We start from the raw sequence: 15,742 nt of genomic DNA, 5'->3' as shown, positions 1-15,742 counted from the left end.
CTTTACTTTGTTTGTTTTACACGCATTCTCGGGTGGTCTGTTTCCCACGCCTCAACGTTCTTTGCACAACTTCGGATATGACCGCTAGACTTGGCAACCCTTGGGATATGTCACACAGCATTGTAACTATTGTCACGAGTCATTCCAGTCACTCCAATTTGTTTTTTGCATGTTTGCATTCGATCGTTTGTAACTTGTACAGTTTATTGATTCTGTTCATATTTGTATTTCTTTGTAGAGCATTCCCTTGAGAAAGGGCTTTTGCCCGAAATGCATCGGGACTTGTTTATTTAATCACTATGGTTGGATTATCTGACGGGTAACGACACGCTTCTGGCTGAACTTGAATATGCTCGAATATTCTTCACGAATGGATTAAAATCCTTGAAACTTTTCACACAGACTGCTGTGATTATGATGTTTATGGAATAAGACTACGGTCCTTTCGCTGTGCACTGGTTAGTTCTCCTCCCAGTAGGGGGACCTTCTTATTTTCAGAATCCAAAAGTTATCAGGGCAAAGGCTACTAGACACTAAGACTGATGCATGCATAATTCTACATGTATTGCGTGTGCTAGGAGTATTCTATGAATATTAATACAGTATTTCTTACATGGAGACAGTAAGGCTAGACCATGGCTGAAACTGTTGATGCGATTCAGTAGCTTAGGAATGCAGAGAAGGAGGGCTGGACTGATAACTAGAAGCATAACATACTCTTGGCAGACTGGCAGGCAGAGCCAGGCCGGGCCGGGCACTGTGAGGCAGGAAATAAGTGAAGGGTCAGGGATGCAGGTGGGGGCTGTATCGCTCCTCGGAGAGGGTTCAGGAGACTGGAGCTGAATCTGGTGTCCGGGCCCTTTTGAGGCCTAGAAACGGGGACAATTCAATGAATTAACGTGCACACTGTAAAACGTGGCAACATAGGCCTAATACTCGTTGCTTTCACGAGAACTGGGAACTGGCATACTAGAGTTGGACACAACTATGATTGCGTCTTTTATCGATCACAGGGGGATACATGCATATCGATCATGCACATATAGCATAAGATGGGGAACACGTAGGCACATATAACATGGCAAAATTTACTTTTCCACACTTGCTGCCCACTGTATTCTGAAATCGAAAAAAGTTCCACTTAATCTGGTTATACCCTCGGACCAGCACTTATTCCCATAGCTTTTAAATCGAACGAGATGTTCATGGCCTGATCCTTCCTTCACTTTACGTCTCAGCGCTGCTCTGACGAGACTTATAGTAAGGGGCTTTCAAAAGCTCACCACACGCTCGTGCGCGTGTGGCCTATTGCTTGCGGTTACTCGCACGGGCGCCATATGTTTTGAATTATCGTGCCCAGACACGGGCGCGAGAATGCAAAACATATGGCCTGGTGCTCGCTCTCGAGCGTGTGCCACACGCGGGATGCTTTGCCGTCATGGCTCATTAAGCGCATCGCTCGCGGGCACCCTGACAGCGCACGCACATGGGTCACATGCCGCTGCGTCCCGCTAGTTTATTTTTTATGTCTCTCACTTTCCTCTTCTTAAATGTTGGCACTTGGCCTGTGCTAGAAGACTTCCTGTTGCTTTGGGCAGTGGCTATATCCTCAGTGCACACAATGTAGCTCCTTCTACGTCTCGGCCCCCACAGCTTCCCCCTGGACAGAGACGCGAGCCCGGACCCATACAGGGAAAACCCCCTAAACTGGCTTCTGAACGGGTCACTCTTTATTCATATAGGGCTTGAAGCTTTTAGGAGTTTGGGACTCACAGCATTAAGGGTCACATGTATTTATGCATATGGAACTCGCTGCTTAATAGTTTACTTTTTAATTTACGTATACTGATTAGCGACTCATTGTTAGATCTCGCCTGCAACAGCGCACACATTGCATGCGCTCTCACTTTTGTCTATCGTGCCCTAACCTCTCTCCACTGGCTACCGGTGAAGGATAGAGGGTTGTTTACATCTCTCTGCCTAGTACATAAAACACTTTTTAATGCTTGTTACACACCTTTGTCAGTTTGCTGCCTTGCTATAAACCCGGTACAAAAGGGGGTGGTGATGGACGGAGCATCTGAATCAATCAAACACTCACACCCAGTCAAAAGATCTGGGTTTAATACATCACCGTTCTTTAGCCCACTCTGCCACCCCAGTTTAGACATGGCTATATGCAAATCAGTCTGACCCTGTGCCTCATGGGAACAGTCCAGCCCGAACTGCCAAGCCATGTCTTCCCTGGACCGGAAACAAGCTTCCGAGGACCGGTTTCTGGCATTCCAGCCGTCTTCAGCCCGGCTTGCTTGAATCCAGTGGCAAGGTGAGCAAGGGACTCACGTCTGAGCATGCCCTGCCACACTTATGGTGGCCAAAAGCGGTACAAAAGGGGGTGGTGATGGACGGAGCATCTGAATCAATCAAACACTCACACCCAGTCAAAAGATCTGGGTTTAATCCATCACCGTTCTTTAGCCCACTCTGCCACCTCAGTTCAGACATGGCTATATGCAAATCAGTCTGACCCTGTGCCTCATGGGAACAGTCCAGCCCGAACTGCCAAGCCATGTCTTCCCTGGACCGGAAACAAGCTTCCGAGGACCGGTTTCTGGCATTCCAGCCGTCTTTAGCCCGGCTTGCTTGAATCCAGTGGCAAAGTGAGCAAGGGACTCACATCTGAGCATGCCCTGCCACACTTATGGTGGCCAAAAGCCACAGGGTCAGACTGATTTGCATATAGCCATGTCTGAACTGGGGTGGCAGAGTGGGCTAAAGAACGGTGATGGATTAAACCCAGATCTTTTGACTGGGTGTGAGTGTTTGATTGATTCAGATGCTCCGTCCATCACCACCCCCTTTTGTACCGCTTTTGGCCGCCATAAGTGTGGCAAGGTATGCTCAGACGTGAGTCCCTTCCTCACTTTGCCACTGGATTCAAGCAAGCCGGGCTGAAGACGGCTGGAATGCCAGAAACCGGTCATCGGAAGCTTGTTTCCGGTCCAGGGAAGACATGGCTTGGCAGTTCGGGCTGGACTGTCCCATAAGGAACAGGGTCAGACTGATTTGCATATAGCCATGTCTGAACTGGGGTGGCAGAGTGGGCTAAAGAACGGTGATGGATTAAACCCAGATCTTTTGACTGGGTGTGAGTGTTTGATTGATTGATTCAGATGCTCCGTCCATCACCACCCCCTTTTGTACCGCTTTTGGCCGCCATAAGTGTGGCAGGGTATGCTCAGACGTGAGTCCCTTGCTCACTTTGCCACTGGATTCAAGCAAGCCGGGCTGAAGACGGCTGGAATGCCAGAAACCGGTCCTCGGAAGCTTGTTTCCTGACCAGGGAAGACATGGCTTGGCAGTTCGGGCTGGACTGTTCCCATAAGGCACAGGGTCAGACTGATTTGCATATAGCCATGTCTGAACTGGGGTGGCAGAGTGGGCTAAAGAACGGTGATGGATTAAACCCAGATCTTTTGACTGGGTGTGAGTGTTTGATTGATTCAGATGCTCCGTCCATCACCACCCCCTTTTGTATTGCTATAAACCCAGCAGTTGCTTGTGGTCTATGGATGTTTTCCTTCTGTCAGTACATCAGTTTCTCCATTCTGCAATTAGTGACAGAGCGTTTTCGGCAGCAACTGCCTCAGATTTGACCTTGCTTACTCTATCTTTGCAGTAACAATTATTTCTTCTAAACCTCAGGAAATCTCTGAAGACCTAGCTTTTTCTCTCTCTGTTAAATACGTGTCATTTAGGCACTATGCCCTTGCACCCTTTCTACTGTGAACCCCTCTAGTGAACAGTTACCTGCAACAATCGTAAACTGTGCAATGTGCCCCCCGCATGCTTCTTAATGTTGGCCCTTATGCATTTTAATGAATTGTGATCCTCTCAATATCTGCACTGCTCCCTCACACCCTTCTGTCTGTGGAACTCACGAGTGCCAGTAAATGGTGCCCTGCGCCACTACAATGCAAACAAGCATGGGCATAGCCAATAGGTCTCGCCTTTCGGACCTTATAAGTGTTTAGCAATGCAACAGTTAATGTTGTTGCACCAAGGATATTGTGCTGCATAAATTGATACATATAAGGTACCAAAGGGGAGACCTATTGACTATGCAAATGCTTGTTTCAATATATTGAATCCACTGCATTTTACCTGCAAACTGTCCTCAACAGGCAGAGAGAGTGAGGGTGACAAACGTTCACAGAAAATTGCCTGTCCCAAATGTTCTGATCGAACAGTTGATTTTAGTCTATTTCTACTGTAGTTCATAAATAAATAAAAAAATTCAAACACATTTTAAGACGTCTAATGCAAATGCAGATGAACAAGCTAAATGTGGGCCAGTTCCTGTCCCTACTTAGAATGCAAACAGTGTCTCTTGAATGTTGAAAAACCTTCTCTTTTGAACAGAGACCTCTAGTCTCTGTTTTTGACTGCAGAAAACGTTACCCTCGCGCCTTGATCCGGTTTTCTTCATATAGACCTGCTAAATAAACCCATCTACTTGTATGTTCCCAAGACTATATTTAGGGTTCATGAAGCCTTCCTCACTTTAACTCTCCTGTGCTTTGTGCATTAAATACAGAAAAAGATAACATGCGATGACGAAGAAATAAAGCGGTCTTGCTTTAGGGTAGAAAGAGGGGAATAACTACATGCCTTGATTTGAATATATATTTCTAGTGCCTGTATCTTATGAGGCATTCATGCTTTGGAGTATACAAAGCAAGCAATGGTGTTCATCCATTAACTGCTTGGATACCAGTCCTTGCCATCGGTAAGGTGTAGCATCTCATGGCAGCACCTGTTGGAAAGGCTCTCCAATACAAGCCCAGCCACATCATGACAAGGCCACAAAACTAGCTTTTCATTATTCTTTCACATAATCATTTACGCTTATTTTGTTTAGCTATTTGGATATCAATTACAAAACAAGTAAAAACGAACTTAAAATTCAACCTAAGCTAAAATAGAATGCTTCCTCAGGATTGTCATATGAAAAAATACATTTTCTTATTATTTTGTCTAACTAATTAAAACGTCTATTTTATCAAATGCGGAGAACAAGATCATTATCATAACGAAATCACAAAAATAGACTTGTATCGAAACACCTACTTAATATCCAACAAGGATATATGTGCACATTTTAATAAATCCCGTCGAACTGGTCTTCAAAGTTAATTAACAGGTGGCATTCAGGGCTGTGCATCCTACAAAAATAGCATATATATATATATATTTTTTTTTTCGATAATCAATTTTATTGAGTTTCCAATGAAACCAAACAAACAGCACCATTCAGGATTACATCGCATAGGAATAGTCCAGGGTAAGCACAACTCACATTGACATAAAAGGTGACATACATGCAAATCAAAGGCCCAAATCCCTAGAAGCGTTCCGTAGATCCAGCCGACCCACCTTAAAACTCTATCACCCCCACCCACTTCCCCCACATTCGGAGAAATTTCCTGGGGCATCCCCTGGCCACATAAAGAGGTCGATCCTGGGCGGCACAGCAGTCCACCCCCCTGCACCAACGCGCCAATGTTGGTGCTGTAGCCGTCAGCCAATGGGCAGCGATATCCCTCTTAGCTACCACCAAGGCCCTGTTAAGAAAAAGCTTTTTGGCTCTGCTACCGCCCAGACCATCAGTTATGCCCAATAGAATACGTGTAGGAGCCAAAGGGACCTCCCAGGCCAAGACCTCTGTCAATTCTCCTGTTACAGACTCCCAGTACCTCTGTATCGCAGGACAAAGCCACACCATGTGATAGAAATCTGCGCTGGGATGGGAGCAGCGGGGGCAAAGGGCATCCGACCGGAGCCCTGCGCTGTGAAGGCGAAGCGGTGTAAGATAGGCAGCATGCAGGAAGTACATTTGGACCAACCGAAGCCCCGCCGAGACCGTGATTGTTTTGGGGCCCATCAAGGCATCTCTCCAGTCGGCATCTTCTAGAGCCCCAAGCCAGCCCTCCCACTTATCACGGAGGTGAGAGAGGGAGTTGGGGTTATTATTAGTGAGTGATCTGTATATTCTGGAAATCCCCCCTTTCCCCAAATCACCAGTCATAATCTGCGCCTCTGGCGGACTAAACTCTGGCAAGGAAGTACATTTGGAATGTATGAGCGAAGGGCATGGCGCAGCTGCAGGTAGCGGAAAAGTTGGGAGGGGTGGAGAGAATACCTGGCCTGCAGGTCTTGAAAGGAGCGCAAGTGGGTACCACTCCAGACATCGCCCAGCAGGGATATCCCAATGAGGTCTCACTGTCGGAACCCTGCGAGGGACGCCACCTCCCCGAGCACCACACCACACGGGGGTATATTGCGTCAGCCTGCCCGACCAGCGGGTATGGCGCAATGAGGCCCGCCAAGCCAGGAACACTCCACGAAACCTTAGGGATAGCCCGAGCGACAACCGCACCATAGAGCATCCCCTGGAGAGAGGCGAAGCCCAGAGTGTGCAGTTCCAGGTGATACGCCGGATCGGACCATCCGCCGTTAAACCAGTCGTGAAGCGTGAGTAGTCGTGTCACTAAATAATACATATAGAGACTCGTCAGACCAAGACCTCTGTCAAAAGATGGAATGCGGCAAGGGGCCAGGGCCAGCCTGGGCCACTCCCCACCCCATAGAAACTTCGCAATCAGACCATCCTCTCCCGGAACCAAGACCTGGGGAGCAAGAGGTGTGTGTTTTGAAGCATGTCGAGAAAACGGGGTAAAATCCTCATTTTGAAAAGGGCTATCCTTCTCAAAGGGTTAAGGGGTCGAGTACGCCGTTTCGAGTGATCCGCACGGAGCCGCTTGACCAGCGGGGTGACATTGAGTGACCATGCAAGTTCGGGGAGAAGGGCCACCCAGATCCCCCAGTACATGAAGGACTGCAGTCGAAGGGGGATCGTCGACTGCCAATCAAAGCACTCCCGCGATACGTGCAGGGGGACCAACACAGACTTAGCTGGGTTGAGCCGTAGACCAGAGGTACATTCGAAGAGGCTAAGTGCCCGGAGGCATCGGGCCCGACTGGGCTGGGTCAGCCAAAAACAGCAGGACGTCATCTGCATAAAGTGCGATTTTGTCCTCTTAAAGCCGGGCCACCGCTAGCTCGCGAGGGAGTGGTCACCACGAATAAGGCACAAATAGCCAGAGCGAAGAGGATCGGAGAGAGGGGGCATCCCTGTCGCGTACCACAGCGAATGGGGAAAGGGTGAGATAAAGCTCCGTTGACTAAGACCTGCGCCCGGGGCCACTGGTACAGCGTCTTCACCAGCTTGCGGAAGGGAGCACCAAAGCCCATATGCTCCAAGACATCCTCCAGGTAACCCCAATCGACCGAATCAAAAGCCTTCTTAAAGTCAACCAGCAGGAGAGATAAATATGGGGACAGCAAGTGCCGATTTGCAAGAGTAAGATGCGTCTGAGACAATGTCTGGTGCCTCGGAGAGGCATAAATCCACACTGATCCGGATGAACCAGTGTGGCTAGATGGGGTCATAGGCGGTTTGCCAGGATGGAGGCGAAGATCTTAAGTTCAGTGTTGATGAGCGAGATAGGACGATAATCCAAACAACAACTCGAGGGGGGTTGAGACTTTGGGATCACTACAATGGTCGCCAGGTCCGTCTCCGGGTAAAAGGAGCCACACTCCACCGCTTCGTTATACATCTCAATGAGAGGCAGGACCAAAGTATCTCGGTAGGACAAGTAATTCTTGGGGGAGCCCGTCTGGGCCCGGCGTCTTACCAGCTGCCATGCGGGAAATGGCATCCGTCCCCTCTTCAGGGGTAAGCGGAACATCCTGGTCCGCCGTCGCTGAATCACTAAGACGCCGAAGAGGGAAATGTTCTCGCTGGAGGAGCTCGTGGAGGGAAAGACCAGGCACCCGCTCCGAATATAGGGTAGTGTAGCAGGTAGCGAAGCACTGAGCCCCTCCAACTGAGCCCGTTGCATCCCACCACTCGCATCGACCACTTCCGGTATTATACGATTGCCAATGGGTAGGTAGCTAGGCGATGAAGAAGTCTCATTTTTATCCCCCCAGCCATACACTCGGACCACCAAAGAGCGCCAAAGGAGTTTGGCAGCTTCCATGGAGGTCTGTCTGATCTCATCCCTCAGGAATGTAAGCCTCCTATCCTGGGCCTCATCCCTGTCCTCGGGCTGGAGTGTCTCAAGCTGGGCAGCCTGGGCTTCAAGAAGTGTGACCTGGGATTCCCGGTCTGCATGGGTGTGCTTAAGCTGGCCCTTAACAAATCCTCGGATGGTGGCCTTGCCGGCCTCCCAGAGGGTGCGAGAGGAGGACACTGAGCCCTGGTTTGTAGTGAAATAGCGTCGGAGCTCGGCACCAACGCTGTCTCTAAACTCACCGTTCTGGAAGAACCAGGCGTTGAGCTGCCAAAATGGGCGGGAGGATGGGGGAGGGCCCCCGCACAGAGGGACACTGGAGAATGATCCGAAAGGCCCCTGGGAAGGATAGAGACAGTTTGAGTCGCCCGACAGTCCAAGGCCGGCAGGAAGATATAATCTATGCGCGCATGGGTGCGTGTGAGTCTGAGGTGTGGGTGTATTGCCGCGCAGTCGGGTGCCAAAGTCTCCAGGCATCTCCGAGCCCCAGGCCGGCGGAATATAGCATCTTTATAAAGTCTTTATAAAGTCCAATCAATTGAACTAAATTGATAAGTGAAGTGCTAGTCCGGGGGGAAAAAAACAGTATTTTGGCAAAAATCTGATATCTCTTCTGCAATAGGGGCGTTGGTAAATGTGAATATGCCATATTTAGAAAGAGTGCGCGCTGCTGGCTGATAATGATGAAGCCCTATGTCTTCATTACATATAATACACGTTACAAGCTCTGGATTTTTACCCAGCCACAACATGCTTATTTGAATTTTAATGTCAAAAGTTAATAATGGCAAACTAGTCCATCCAGTGATTTTATCTAATAAATTAGCAATAGATCAGTGTCATGAGTAACATGGCCCCATCTTACTTCTGGGTCCCTTTATTCCACTGCATCTTAGAGGGAGTCAGAACTAATTCAGAGACTCGGATATGGAATCTGTTTTCCTAAAGTCGATTATACCTAGAGCCTGATTCTGATGCGGTTAGGAAGGCCTCCTAACAGCATTTGCTCCATCCAAATCGGATCAGGAACGTGTCTTTCCAACCGACTTGGAAAGGTTTCCGACCAACCGACTATTATGCGAGTAAGGCGTTAGGAATATCCCAATCCGAACCAGACGGCATTTGTAATGACCGAGCTGTACAGAGCAGAATCGTAAGTCTCTACGGAGCGCACTTCCAAAACACTGAGTACGATGTTGGATTTGGACAGCCTTTCCAAATCGTGTCGCTTGACTCAAATAGGCAGTCGGAATCAAACTTTTGGGGCCCCCCTGCACCTGGAGCCTTCCCAATTGGGCCCATGGGGGTACCCTTGGGTCTCCCTTACCAGCCACATAGTGTGGCAGGCACCAGGGGGCGCCGACCACAGGGTGTTCGATTTTCCCCAGCCACCCCTTTCTTCAATGGGAGCCTATGCTTTTGGGTGGAACAAAGGCTCCCATTGAAGTTAATCAGAGTCCAACCAAATCATATCTGGAAGCATCCGGATGCATCGTACTGGGTCAGTTGGACTCTCCCAATCTGATCGGAAACAATTCCCAAACCCATTTGGCTGGGAAGCTTTCCAATCCGCATCAGAATCGTGCCCCTAGTGTATTAATCTTGTCCTGGTTTAGATTTCATCAACCACATTCATTGAAAACATTAGGACAAGACAAACAGTTTGTATTTCTTTTCGTAATGTTTTCATTCAATGTGGTTGATGAAATAAAAACAAGGAACATATTGATACACTAGGTATAATTGACGGATAGTTATCTATGAATGAATCCTACTAGACAAATGTCGGAAGTCAAGACTATATGACTCTTGTAATTCTTCTGTCGGATCACTTGCATAGTAATCCGCACAGGCAATGCAGCACATCTTTTTCACAGCTTTCATGGCGACCCCGAATTTCTACTGAGCCAAGTGAGACTTGCCTGAAACACAACAGAAGTATTGAAATATTTCATTAGTGACCCATCACAGCCTCCTAGATACATCGCCAATTCATGCAAAAAGTGTGTTCTAAAATAAACTGTTCAGCAATGGGTTTTTTCAAATTTTTCCCAGGGAAGTACTCCCTCGAACCTTCTTAAAGGAGATCGGGCTCACTTAAGTTCCAACAAGGGATATAAGCCCGCCATTTTCAAAATTCATTAACTGCCACTGGAAGACAGACTGCACACAAAGTGAACTGACGGTAGTAAGAATACATTTAAAAAGTGAATGTTGTGCAACACAAAAACATGCCGTATAATTCTTATTTGTTGACAATTTCATCCCATTAGCGTCTTTGTGACTCTCAGTCTTTTTTCACTCATTCACCTCCACAAAACACACTTAAGAAGTGCTAAAATTATAAGCATGCTACCTGGGTGATGCTTTACTAATGTTTCCATCAATGCGTCCTGAGTAACAACAATATGATCAGCATTCATGTCCGATATAGTGCAGCAAATTACTTCTGTCAAGGGAATGAACTGAGACTGAGGAACTGGACTCATATTAACTGGAGACACATCACCTAAAATAAAAACAAAAATACCATTAACACATTTTAGAACCCTTAAAAAGCGTAAGTACCTTAAAAGAATTCAGTGCTCTTTAAATTCACTTAGATTTTTATAATAAACAAGCATTGGCAAAATCAACAGTTCTCACCTTTGGGGTGTATTTGCTTTGCCAATGTTTTTAGTGATGCTATACACTAACGTTTCTCAAACTGTGGGTTGCGAAAGTACTGGTCTATATGTAAGCACTATTTAAAATGATTAGCCCATTCCGAGCAATGTCCCAAATTCTAGTTCTGAAACAAACCCTTGCATGTTTTCCTAAGCATGACTCCGGGTGGACCTTTCAGTATTTGTTTCTACTGATTTTTTTACTTCACAAAGCTATTGAACTCATTCTATGTCATCATACACAACCATACCACATATACTGGAGGCTGTTTAGCTAATTTGATGGAATAGGCCCACAAAGAGAAAGCTGTGCACCACTCTCGCTCAGGAAGCAAGTCGATGAACTGCTACGTTCTTGAATATATACATATATATATATATAAAAAATATATATATATATATATATATATATATATATATATATATATATATATATATATATATATATATTATGCTCACACTTGGTATCGTTACAATTGAAGAGCACTTGCACATCAACACGAGCTTCCAAGCACAGCATGGGGGCCCCTAAAATCAGCATTTGCCGACTTCTGCATGGGGAACATCATCAAGGCATTGAGGAGGACGCAAACCCTCTGCCGAGGCCCATTGGGGGCCTTGTTATCAGCAGGACATTGCACTTTCATATAACCGGCACTGCAAATCCCAGAATGCTGTCTTGAACTCATACGGAGCGGTCCAACAGAGGGCGTGCCTCGTCAGGGTTTAAGGAGAGGAAGTGGCCGGAATGTGCTTTCTTTCACCACAGCCCATGAAGAAGAGTAACGAACTCGAAACGCGTCGGCACATGTGGTGCAAGCTGTGAAGGTAGCAGGTGGACGTTCTCCTTGCCGTGTAAATAAAGATCTGTGCTTGGAAGCTCGTGTTGATGTGCGAGTGCTCTTCAATTGTAACGATACCAAGTGTGAGCACAATATAAATATATATATATATATATATATATATATATATATATATATATATATATATATATATACACAAACTTGTGTTAAATCGAGGTCTGGTGGTATTTTGAAATATATATATTTTAAAATACACCACTGGACTATATGTTTGTGTGTATATATATATTTATATATATATATATATATATATATTGCATACTACAAGAAATGATAAGTACTAAAAATCAATTGAATGTCATATTAGAGAATATTTGATGGAAAAACTGTTAATCCTGGGTCTCTTCTACACCTTTTTGTAATAGACAATTTAAAGAATGCTTACCATATGTTGTACATAGCTCTGTGGAGCACAAGTGAAACCTATCCCACTGTATCATATCATATTTGTACCCCTAAAATCTTACAGTATCACTGAACGCAATATAGAGTAACTGCAAACAAAGTTTCTAGTTGTTTCAGTCCATTAATAAAGAACACCACAGAAGTCTCTCACTGTATTACAGCGCGGAACCAAGAACACTCCTAGCATTTCTACAGAATACACAGCATCCCCAGGCATGCCTATCACACAGCATCACTGCGAGAAAAGTAGTGAATCCCCAGGCATATATGTCACTCCATCACTGCAATGAATATGGAGCACTCCAATTCATATCTATCACACTGCCACGCTTTTAGCATTCTATGAGTTTGTTGAAAGCATGTGCTTTGCATCTCGTAGAATGGTTGATCAAACTCTTAGTGTGAAGCCTTCACCTCTACATTTTCATGGTGTTAAATCTCATCTAAACTGTGCACCTTGCAAAGTCAGAATGCGGGACTTAGGAATAATAGACCTTTGGCGCGAGCTGCATCCTGGTGAGAGAGACTACACGCACTTCTCAGCTGCACACCAAACATATGCACGGCTTGACTATCTGCTAGTTTCCACTGCCACAAAATCACTCGCCATTAGTACCGACATAGGCACTGCCTCACTCTCCGATCATGCCTCGGTTAAGGTCGTCCTCTCCATGCCTGATACCCAACGCCCAAGCAGGATTTGGCGCCTCCGAGACTCACTGCTGGAGAGAAAAGCGGTGGTCACCAAAATCCAAAGTGCAATCACTGACTACCTGGCGCATAACAGCAACACTGACACCACCCTTTCCACGCAATGGTCCGCAATGAAAGCAGTTCTTAGGGGTGAATTCATATCACTCTCGACTGCAGAAAATGCAGAACGTCAGGTTAAGAGAGAAGAACTTACACGGCAGACTAGAGAGTTAGAACAAATGCACCGGAGGACGGGGGCCCCAAGAATATGGCGGCAGTTAAAAGCGGTCAGACAACAGCTCGCAGCACTTGACCTAGATAGAGCAGAGTACGCAGCACTACGACTACGCCACGCTTATTATACGGGCGGAGACAGGTGTGGGCGCCTGCTGGCACACAAACTTCGCGAGGTCACACAGCGCAGAGAGGTGCGAGAGATAAGAAGGGGTGATGGTATCACGGTAGACGGAAACCAAGCCATAGCGGAAGCCTTCAGCACATTCTACGCAGACTTGTACACGGCCGACCCTACTTGCTCAAAGGTGGAGACTGAGTTCCTGGCAAGTGTCCCCCTGCCGGAGTTGACACAGGAACAAATAGACTGCCTGGAAAAAGACATCCGACCAGAGGAGGTAATCTCCGCCATCTCCCGGCTCAAATTAGGCAAGGCCCCGGGACCAGACGGTTTCCCGGTAAGCTTTTACAAGGCGTTCTGCAGCCAAATAGCCCCGCTACTCGCTCGACTCTTTACCTCTTTCGCCGAAGAGGGTGCGATCCATAGGGACCTACTGGAGGCGTCTATCGCAGTGATACCTAAGCCGGGTAAGGATCCGGGTGAGTGCGGAGCATTAGGACCAATCTCCCTCCTGAACGTTGACCTCAAGCTATATACAGGGATCCTCTCCTCCAGGTTGGGACCGTATATGGGGGGGCTGATCGACCCGGACCAATCCGGATTTATTCCGGAGCGCCAGACCTCGGATAATACTAAACAAGCCTTTCACCTACTAGAAAAAGCCGCACGGACAGAGGGTGAATACATAATGCTGACCATTGACGCCGAGAAGGCATTTGATAGAGTACATTGGCCCTACTTGGAGAAGGTGTTACTAAAAGCAGGGATAGGGCCTAAATTCCGTAATAGTGTGTTCAATTGCTACAAATTTCCGACAGCAACAGTCCGAGTCAATGGGTGCTCGTATCCCCGATGTGACATCGAACGCGGCACCAGGCAGGGTTGTCCATTGTCCCCTCTCTTATTCGCCCTATATATGGAGCCTCTTGCACACCTCCTGCGCACCGATCCGGAGGTGCAGGGTATCAAATTTGGGGGCTGCATCCACACCGTCAGCCTATACGCTGACGATGTGCTGATTTCCCTCGCGAATCCCCGGAGCTCCTTGCCGGCGTGCATTGCGGTCCTGGAGAGATTCGGCAGGGTCTCTGGCTTTAAAGTCAACATAACCAAATCGATGGCCCTCGACCTCTCCCTGGACCCCGCTACGCACAATCATTTACAGGCATTGTTCCCCATACCGTGGACGACAGACACGATCCCATACTTGGGGATTCAATTAGCACCCTCCCTTCAGACCTCAGTAGATATCAACTACACTAAGCTGCGACAGAAAATCAGAAACGAGCTGGGCCGATGGAAATATTATCCGCTGTCCTGGCTGGGTAGAATGGCGGCGGTTAAGATGACAATTCTCCCACAAGTCTTATACCTCTTCCGTACGATCCCTCTTGCACCACCTCGAGGCTGGATAAAACAGACGCAGTCAGACTTGTCACAATTCATATGGAATGGGCGGAAACCCCGTCTGAAGCGCCAGATCGCCATGCTGGCACCAGAACAAGGCGGAATCGGGATACCAGACCTAGCGACGTATTTTCAAGCATCCCAGCTCCGTTTTCTAGTGGAATGGGTCAGGTGGGAATCGGGGAAACACTGGTTGTTTCAGGAGGCTGTAGCGGGACGGACTCTACAGGAAATCCCCTTTATGAGACGAGAACACAGGCCTCCCAATCTCTACGCATCCCTCATCACACGGGTTCCCCTGGAGATTTGGGACCGAGTGGGGATTAGTCAGGAACTCACCACCCACCCTTCCCCCCTTCCGCCCATCATAGGGAATCCGGATTTCCACCCAGGGTTGGATGAGAAGGCGTTTGCGCGCTGGAGGCCTGCAGGTTGTCGGGCTCTCCACCACGTCTACGACGCAGAAGGGGTGATTCCCTTTCAGCAATTTCGACAGGAATTTGACCTGCCAGAGAGGGAAAGGCTCCGTTACTTCCAGGTTAGGCATTGGGCGCTCAACACAGCAGTGAGGTCGGAGGCGGACAGGCACCTGACCAAATTCGAATGCTGGCTGATCTCCCGCACCAACGACAAACAACTGATCTCAGACCTCTATAAGATGCTCATGGAGAAACACAAATACACATATAATGCGGGCAGGGTGCGTTGGGAGCGGGAGCTGGGGAGAACCCTGACGCACAAGGAGTGGGAGGGAGTCTACTATAGAGCGCAACACTCGGCCTACCACATGGGCCTCACAGATACACTCACGAAAATCGCGTCTTACTGGTATTACACCCCCGAACGCCTGTACGAAATGGATAGCAAACAAGATCCTCGGTGCTGGCGTGGTTGCGGTCAGATTGGCACATTGGTACATGTACTTTGGGACTGCCCACTTCTACAAGAATACTGGAGCCAGATATTAGGGGAGGTAGACACACACTTTGAAACAGACATCCCACGCTTCCCCACATACGTGCTTCTGGGGTTGCCGAACGCACTGACCTACCCACTGAAATCACGGAGAGGACGATTGATAGCGATCGCACTGGGGTCAGCGGTACAGAACATAGTGGCGTACTGGCGATCTAAACATGTCCCCACATATCAGGGATGGCTTCATCGCCTGTGGATGGTTCTAGGCATGGAGAAATTGTCTCTATCTAGAGG

General features: G+C 47.7%; 1 protein-coding gene across 2 annotated transcripts in view; it reads right to left on the bottom strand.

Moving 5' to 3' along the window:
* STOX1 (storkhead box 1) overlaps positions 1-15,742 on the bottom strand; it is a 181,444-nt gene that overhangs the window by 97,334 nt on the left and 68,368 nt on the right. For both annotated transcript variants that reach the window (XM_078643196.1, XM_078643197.1), the window contains exon 2: positions 10,498-10,650. In XM_078643196.1, coding sequence (XP_078499322.1) covers positions 10,498-10,650 — 153 coding nt within the window. The remainder of the gene's footprint in view (positions 1-10,497; positions 10,651-15,742) is intronic.

This window comes from Lissotriton helveticus, chromosome 5_1 (genome assembly GCF_964261635.1).
Source record: "Lissotriton helveticus chromosome 5_1, aLisHel1.1, whole genome shotgun sequence".
Lineage (NCBI taxonomy): Eukaryota > Metazoa > Chordata > Amphibia > Caudata > Salamandridae > Lissotriton > Lissotriton helveticus.
This window is presented reverse-complemented; position numbering and strand designations above follow the sequence as displayed.